This window comes from Ranitomeya imitator, chromosome 6 (genome assembly GCF_032444005.1).
Source record: "Ranitomeya imitator isolate aRanImi1 chromosome 6, aRanImi1.pri, whole genome shotgun sequence".
Taxonomy (NCBI): domain Eukaryota; kingdom Metazoa; phylum Chordata; class Amphibia; order Anura; family Dendrobatidae; genus Ranitomeya; species Ranitomeya imitator.
The window spans coordinates 329,525,570-329,534,609 of record NC_091287.1 but is presented as its reverse complement, the minus strand read 5'-3'; the positions used below and the strand labels follow the sequence as shown (position 1 = coordinate 329,534,609).

The 9,040-nt window shown below is 46.3% G+C and overlaps 1 protein-coding gene across 2 annotated transcripts; it reads right to left on the bottom strand.

The window, feature by feature from the left end:
• Window positions 1-6,055: 6,055 nt before the first annotated feature.
• Window positions 6,056-8,384, bottom strand: LOC138642594 (uncharacterized). 2 transcript variants are annotated; one of them, XR_011314068.1, is made up of 4 exons: window positions 8,235-8,384; window positions 7,321-7,690; window positions 6,894-6,974; window positions 6,056-6,569 (listed from the first exon to the last, which is right to left on the bottom strand). XR_011314068.1 is itself a non-coding variant. In XM_069730854.1 (3 exons), exons 1-3 carry the CDS (start codon window positions 7,915-7,917, stop codon window positions 6,561-6,563), a joined length of 687 nt encoding a protein of 228 aa, XP_069586955.1. In that variant the 5' UTR covers window positions 7,918-8,226; the 3' UTR covers window positions 6,056-6,560. The 2 variants fall into 2 exon arrangements, 1 of the variants encoding a protein (XP_069586955.1); XM_069730854.1 differs by lacking the exon at window positions 8,235-8,384 and having other exon boundaries at window positions 7,321-8,226.
• Window positions 8,385-9,040: the final 656 nt, after the last annotated feature.

The following is a 9,040-nucleotide window of genomic DNA, read 5'->3' as shown; positions in this document are numbered from 1 at the left end:
GCATTGTTCATAAAGCATATTTTCCGCTTACATGGAATGCCTGATAAAATTGTCAGCGACCGGGGTCCCCAGTTTGTGTCTCGGTTTTGGAGAGAGCTCTGCCGTTTACTCAGCATAGAGCTGAATCTCTCCTCTGCATATCATCCCGAGACGAATGGGTTGGTAGAGAGAACCAACCAGACTCTGGTGACATACTTGCGACATTTTGTCTCTGCTAGGCAGGATGACTTGGCATCTTTGCTACCTTGGGCGGAATTTGCATTGAACAACGCCGTAGCTGATTCCACTGGTCAGACTCCTTTTCTCCTTAATTACGGCCAACCTCCGCGTATCCCTGTGCCCATGCCCGTGTCTTCCACCGATTCTAGGGTGGCAGACTGGGCGGTGGAGGCACGTGACATCTGGGACCGCACACAGGATGCCATCCGGGCCTCCAAGGAGAGAATGAGGGTTTCGGCTGATACACACCGGCGCCCCGCTCCGACCTTTGCTCCTGGTGACTTGGTGTGGCTCTCCGCCCATAACATCAGGCTGCGAGTTGAGTCCACTAAGTTTGCGCCTCGCTACATTGGCCCGTTCAAGGTTCTGGAACAGGTCAACCCTGTGGTCTACCGTTTGGCTATTCCTCCATGCCTTGGTATCACAGATACTTTTCACGTTTCCCTCTTAAAGCCCATTCATTCGTCCCGGTTTAATGAGTCATCTGCCGGGACATCGGGTTCATCCACGGATGAGTTTGAGGTGAATGCTATCGTGGGGTGCAAGGTGTTACGTGGCAAGAAATTTTATCTGGTGGACTGGAAGGGCCACAGTCCAGAGGATAGAACCTGGGAGCCTGTGGAGCACATTCGGGCTCCGCTGCTCATTGCAGCTTTTGAGCATAGTGAGGCTCAAGGAGGGGGGCCCTAGGAGGGGGGGTAATGTTAGGAGTCGAGTTTCCTCTGCTGCACAGGGGGAATCTCGATCCGTGTTTGCTGCGGTCTCCCATTCTGCATCGGCCGCAGTGCAGCCTGCTCAGCGGAGACGTCGCTTCCAGCGTCTCACTGAGACTGATACTGTGCAAAGGGTTACTACTGCCTCTCCAGGCTCTGCTATTGTACCCTGCACTGATCTGCGGCGAGCAGGCTTTTCTGAATCTAAGCCCTGCTTTGCACACACTGAGCATGCCCAGGGGAAGATCTCTCAGTGGAGGTCTAAGGTCACATGCTTAGGTACTGCAGCGACTTCCATTGGTCCTTCTCATGAAAGGTCCTGCAGGTGCTAGGACTAAGTTCTGCTTTGCACACTGAGCATGCCCAGGGCAAGATCTCTCAGTGGAGATCTAGGGTCACATGCTCAGGTACTGCAGCAATTCCATTGGTCCTTCTTTGAAGGGTCCTGTACGTGCTGCAGCTATTTAAGGCTCGCATGGCCGCACGACCATGCGCTAGTATCAAATGTGTTTTGGCTTATGCCAGTGGATACTATACCACTCAGTTCTATGTGGTGTGAAGCTATAGGCATTGGGACTGTACACTCAGGCAGGCAGCTAGCGTCAGTGGGGGCAATTAGCCTAGTTAGGGCATTAGCTTTGTGTACAGCGTGACTCTGTGAGGAAACAGAGTTCAGAGTTTAGAAGCCTAACCCACGTGTGAGCTCAGAATCCTTCCGCCTTTACTTAGCAGCAGATATTTCTGCACGGTGGATCCTGGGCTGCGAACGCACCTTGTAGCTATCTACCTATTACTCGGTGCGTTCCGCTAGCCCTAACACTAACCTTCATTAAAATGAACCAATCATGGATTTCAAATTATTTTGCCCCACCATCTCCTGCTGATATTAGAAAAGAAACACTGGCGCACTACTAATAGTATACTGTCGGTTGGAGGGGTGCAACAAGAGTGGTAGCGTAGATAGCACCAAAATGGATAGAGAGAACCACTCCAAAAGAGAGCACACCGCTATATAATTATATATAAAGAGGCAAAACTTTTATTGATACAAAAATATAGAAACACTTAAAAAAGACAGGCTACTCCCCATGCTGCTTTCTGCCTGATCTCCCCTTCCCCCGGCTGCAGCACCTCTATTTCAGCTGTGTTATATGTGGGTTCTGCTGATTCTTACTTATTCGAGGCTGTGGTCGTGGATTTTGGCACAGCTTTTCATCCAGAACTCCCTGTTTCATGTGCCTTGTGGCCTCTGGTGCAATACTTACCTCTCTTTGCTGTCCTTTATGCTGCTGTCTTGTGACCACTGACAGTTAGTGTTGAGCATTCCGATACCGCAAGTATCGGGTATCGGCCGATATTTGCGGTATCGGAATTCCGATACCGAGTTCCGATATTTTTGTGATATCGGGAATCGGTATCGGGATTTAGATTAATGTGTAAAATAAAGCATAAAAATAAAAAATATTGATATACTTACCCTCGGACGGGCCCTGGTTGTCACCGCTGCAATCACCATGTTTTCCTTCCTATGAATGAGCTTGTTAAGTACCTTCGATGACGTCGCGGCTTGTGATTGGTTGCTGAGCGGTCATGTGACTGCTCACGTGACCAATCACAAGCCGCGACGTCATCGAAAGTACTTAACGCGCTCATTCCTAAGAATGAGCGCGTTAACGACCTTCTATGACGTCGCGGCTTGTGATTGGTCGTGTGAGCGGTCACATGACCGCTCAGCGACCAATCACAAGCCGCGACGTCATCGAAGGTCATTAAAGCGCTCATTCTTAGGAAGAAAAGCATGGCGATTGCAGCGGTGACAACCAGGGCCCGTCCGAGGGTAAGTATATCAATATATTTTATTTTTATTCTTTATTTTACACATTAATATGGATCCCAGGGCCTGAAGGAGAGTTTCCTCTCCTTCAGACCCTGGGAACCATTACGGATACCTTCCGATATTTGTGTCCCATTGACTTGTATTGGTATCGGATATCGGTATCGGCGATATCCGATATTTTTCGGATATCAGCCGATACCATCCGATACCGATACTTTCAAATATCGGACGGTATCGCTCAACACTACTGACAGTATAATCTTGCGTCTGCAAACAGGTATTTCTGGTATATTTGCCTTAGGGAGTGTTGCTTCAAGGTTGGTTTATCGGTGGTTATTGCCCATCGGTTCTATACCTTTCCGGGGTGTGTGTTTATGGTATTTTCTATATTCTAGGTCGTTTTTTCATTATGACTATGCATATTATCTTTGTATCTGTACTACATATATCATGACCTTTTGTATTTTGGCAGTAGCACTGGGGATGTTGTTGTATACATGTATTTTTTAAGTGTTTTTATATTTTTGTATCAATAAAAGTTTTGCCTCTTTATATATAATTACGAGGGGCGATCCAAACGTAATGATAATCGGTTATTTCTATTGCACACAGAAATTAAAATAAAATGTTTTCTTCTCTCTTAGGTACCCACTAGTCCAGGAAAAAAAAATTACTTAAATAGACCACGATTCCCGGGAACTACATTCATTTGAATATGAACTGCCGAGGAGTGAACATCAAAATGGAAAAAACGAGCTCAGAACTGTCATCAAATACCTCTGCTTGAAAAAAATGACTACCAAAGACATACACAGCGACTTGGTGGAAACATTGGGGGACTCTTCTCTTCCATATTCCACAGTTGCACGCTGGGCCAAGGAATTTAAGCTGGGAAGAACATCGACGGAAAATGAACATCGTGAAGGACGCCCATCCACGTCCCTCAATGAAGAAAACGTGAAAAAAGTTGGAGAAGTTGTATTGGCAGATCGAAGATTGACTATCAGGCATGTAGCTGAGGTCACAGGGATCTCATATGGCAGTATTCAAAGAATCCTTGCAAAAGAATTGCATATGAGAAAGGTCTCCGCGCGTTGGGTGCCAAAAATGTTAACCGACGAACAAAAGAAGAAACGAGTTGACATTTCAATAGCAAATCTCGAAAAGTTCCAAGCAGACAAGGAAAATTTTTTGTCACGTTTTTTGACCATGGACAAGACCGGGATCCACCACTTTGATCCCAAAACTAAACAACAATCGATTACATGGAAACGAGCCGACGAACCGACGCCGAAGAAATTCAAAGTGTCAAGCTCAGCAGGGAAGGTTATGGCGTCCGTTTTTTGGGACGCTGAAGGAATTATTATGGTGGACTATTTGGAGAAGGGAGCCACTATTACGGGCTCCTACTACGCAGAACAAATAAGAAGATTGCGGGGGGCTATCAAGGAGAAAAGGCGCGGCAAACTGCGGGCTGGAGTGTTGTTTCACCAAGATAACGCGCCGGCTCACAAAGCTGCTGTTGCCATGGCTACCATTCAAGAAGCGGGCTTTGAACTGGTGGAACACCCCCCCTATTCACCAGATCTAGCCCCCCGTGACTTCTTTCTCTTTCCTCGGCTCAAGGAACACCTCCGGGGTAAGAAATTTGACGACAATAGCGACGAGATAACCGCTGTTGGGGATTTTTTTGAGGGTCAAGATCAAGAATTTTTTTCGAAGGGAATTCTAAGTTTAGAAAAGAGATGGACTAAATGTATAGACTTGTTAGGAGACTATGTAGAAAAATAAATTTGTTTTTTGACTATATTCATTGTGTTTAGTATTGATTATCATTACTTTTGGATCGCCCCTCGTATATAGCGGTCTGCTCTCTTTTGGAGTGGTTCTCTCTATCCATTATTGTGCCACCTTCTCCTGCTGACACGTAGCTTGCCTGAAAAATGTCTTGCTTTTGGCCTCCTCTTGCTGACTTCTCCAATTCCGCCATTCACAGCTGCTGAATGTCCACCATAGGCCATTTTTATACCTCCCTAAATGGGCTGACTCCCCCCACAGGGCCGTGGTCACCACCTGGCGCAAGACAAACGAAAAGAGAAAGGGTAGACTAAAAATAGTATGCACAACCCAAAATATAGAGACAATCGGTAGTACTATAAAGCAAAACACCTTTATTAAACACCTCAAAAAATATGTTAAAAACATTTAAAAACAAATGTACAAATCCCTATACCCATCATATCCCATAATAAATGACAATCCCATAATACAATAGGAAAACAGTAATATCCTACCCTAGATGCACCTAGTCACATATGCTCTCCTGCAAAAATGTGCCTATACAGGCCGCAAAGGACTCGACCACAATATGTCAGTATCCACTGCTAATAACCAAAAAATGAAACATCCATGCAATACATGGTCCTGAGATTGGAATGTGATAGCATGCTATATAACAGCTGTGGATACAACCTGTCCTGCGTCAATTCTGGTATATGGAGATGCAGCAATGTCAAAGGGCACAGAGCACCACAAGGGTTAAATCCACATAGAGCCAGGGAACATAACAGCCCCAAAATGGCCCTGAGGTAGGAAAAGGATAAGGTGGGAGCGCACCCCACGCGTATCGCTGCCTCCGCAGCTTCGTCAGGGGAAGTGAAACTAAAGGTGCAACAGTGTGTGCTTAAATAATAAATCCAATAAGGTAAATTGCATACCGGTGTGGGAGAGCGAGAGAGAGGTAAAAGCCGGAAGACAACGGCGACGCCATGACGACAGGAACACAATCATAATGAACGGCAATCCTAGAGCGTCCAAAGGGTCACATGCGCACGCGCAAACCGCGGTATTCCATAGGACCACGTTGCGCACGCGCCGTGCCAGCCGGCTAGATGGACACGTCATAGGACACAGGGCAAAGAGAAATGGAATAAAGCCCGAGGACCGGACTAAGCTAGCGAGGCCGGCTAGATGGACACATCATGGGACACAGAGCAGAGGGGGTGGGATAAGGACCAAAAAGCCAGAGAGGGGGGAAGGGAGGGGAAAAAAAAAAAAAAAAACACAACAGGTAAAAAGAGGGCAGAGTGTACATGTTGCAGCAAGACACAGAGGCACAAGATATCCACCCGCAGAATGCCGGGAGATATCACAATCATAGACATATACTAGTGATTAAAGGCAAAACCGCCAAAGGACACAAAAAGACAGGGCATATAAAGCCACCCAGAAAACCTGAAAGGGAGAAAGGAATATTATTATTGTTGGCAAGTGCACAGATATAAGTGCACGTAAACACCTATACAGCAACCATATACAGTATATAACAATATCAGGCAAAAAACACACACATATATAAATATAAACAGACTGATGTCCCTTGAGTCCGTAAGTATATGTACGAGTATTCTCTCAATGCCGCTATGTAGACGTTTCCGGTCCCCAGCTTATAGTCCCATAGTCGATGAGGCCGACACCATCCAGATCTATACGAGAGAAAGCACTCTTCATCACAAGCCCCTTCCGACTTGCCAATCTCAAATGCGCATCCGAGCCCATGGTCCATAATAGGAGTTTGCCATAAAATCCGCATTGTAGCTGTGAGAGCAAAATCTCTTCTGCATAAGATGTCCTTCCATTTGCCATAATGGCATGCCGCACATCCACCCTCCAGGGTCCACTTCATTATCTAATGTGTCAAAGACCTCTGCATCCATGTTGGTCCCCACAGTAAGCTTGTAATATCCATATCCCAATTTCCAGGGATGATCATCACCCTTTTGGGTGCGTCCTCAGCCTTCCTGAATGGAGACAAATGCAAAATTAGATATGGGCACCAAATCTGAAGGGAACCAAATCAGACGTCCCAGAAACTAAAAATACCCCAATGAATCTACGCGCCAACTATCCTAGGAACCCCGTGAAGAGCAATTCCTCATTTAGGCCCATGGGTGCGACCGCCTGAAGATCGAAAATCCACCTGGACTCAGCACTCAAGAGATAGTTAGATATATTGCCACCCCTTTCGCCACAGGAAACCCTCTGTAACCCCACAACTTGCAAATCAATGGGCGAACCCCTATGTTTCAGCAAGAAATGCGCCGCCACAGGAGTCAAGATTTTACCTTTGCCTTGGTCCGTAGCCGCCAGGCGTATGGTTGATACGTGTTTTTGAAACCTCTTACGTAGTTCTTGGGATGTTTGCCCTACATAGATCATATTACAAGGGCAAATTAGCACATAAATAACATTTCTGCTCCTGCAGTTGATGTAAGCCTTTAACGCATGTCTGCTGGAGTTCGTGGGGTGTGTAAATATGTCCCGGGTGGGCGTCATAAAGGGGCAGACATTACATTCCCCACAGGGGAATGATCCCTTGAGGACAATACCCCTATTAAGTTTGACCGTGGGCCTAGAAAAATGGCTCCTGGTCAACAACTGCCTCAGATTCGGGGCTCTTCTAGATGTCAATAACGGCCTATTGCTGATGACTTGTGTGGTTTGCATATCTGTTTGCAAGATCGGCCAATGTCTAGTGAGGATGTGTCTTACCTGCCCCCAGCTGTCATTATAGTCCGTGATGAACCTCGTCTGCGATTCTCGGGAACGACCCACAGGAATCAAAAGTGAGGCCTGATCATGTTGTCTTGCTCGCTGGAAAGCCGTGGCAACCACTCGTTTGGGATAACTCCTCTGTCTGAAGCGGTCCGTCAGATCCCGAGCTTGCATCAGAAAGTCTTGATCCCGAGTGCAATTACGTCTAATGCGTAAAAATTGTCCCGTCGGGACGCCCACCTTCGTGTGCCAAGGGTGAAAACTGTTGAACTCCAAAAGAGCGTTAGTAGCAGTGGGCTTCCGGAAAAGGTCCGTGACCAGCTTGTTCCCTTGTACGAAAATTCTCAGATCCAGAAAGCTAGTCGAACTGTTGGAAATAGAGTGGGTTAAAAAGATATTATGGGGGTTGGAATTGAGGCTGTGGATGAAATCAGTACAACCCTCCCTGCTGCCCGACCAAATAAAGAATAAGTCATCGATATAGCGATGCCAATTCCGGACATGATGTTGATATGCCAGGGATGGGTACACAAACACCTCCTCCCACCAACCTAAGAAGATGTTTGCGTAGGTTGGTGCACATTTCGCCCCCATTGCCACTCCAGCTGTCTGTAAATAAAATGTTCTATCAAACAAAAAATAGTTGTGATGAAGAACAAATTTCAGCAGATCCAACAGAAAAGAATCATGCCCCCGATCTGAGTGTGACAGTTTGTCTAGGCAAAAAGTAACCGCATGCAGGCCATCACTATGCTTGATGTTGGAGTACAAAGACTCCACATCACAAGTTACCAGGTAGAATTCTCCCGGCAGTTCTATCCGTCCACAGACCTCAATAAAATGGGCAGAATCCCTTATAAAGGAGGGCAAGGCCGTGACTATTGGCTGGAAGAAGAAGTCCAAATACTCACTTGCCCGCTCGCAGATACTCCCAATGCTAGAAACAATCGGCCTTCCTGGTGGTTTCTTCTCGTCTTTATGTATCTTCGGCAACATATAAAATGTTGCCGTGACCGGATGTTCCACCCATAAATATTTTTTCTCTTGGGGCGAGATAATGCCGAAACTTTGCGTCCTGCAGAGTAAAGAGTCAAATTTAGACGCAAACATTGCCGTGGGATCTGAAGGTAATTTTTGATAGCATCTGGGGTTAGTGAGCTGTCTATTGGCCTCCTCTAAATATGCTTCAATTGACCACAGCACCACATTGCCCCCCTTATCCGCCTCTTTAATCACAAATTCCTTGTTGCTTTGTAAGTCCCGCAAGGCCCGTTTTTCGGCAAGATTAAGGTTAGAGGATCTACCCACCTGTGTTGGCATTGCCAGAATGTCTCGTTTCACCAGCTCAAAGAATATCTTGATTGCGGGTACCAAGGAAAAGGAAGGCGTTTTAAGGGATCTATTTCTGCCAGGGAACTTTCTTCTGGTACACCCTGATTCGTTCTCCTCCAGTAGGGCTAGTAGATCTTGAAAGGCTTGGCGCTCATCCTCAGGTATTGATTGTAGAATATCCGGTTTTTTGTAGATAACCTGAAATGTGAGGTTCCTACAAAACAAATAGAGGTCCTTAACTAAAGTAAATTGGTCGGCCGTATGTGTGGGAGCAAAAGTTAAACCCCTCTTCAGGACGGCAAGTTCCACCGCAGTAAGTTCATATTTAGAAAGATTTATTACCTGGAGGGTGGATGTAGAGGCTCCAGAGGTCTGTTCCGTATCA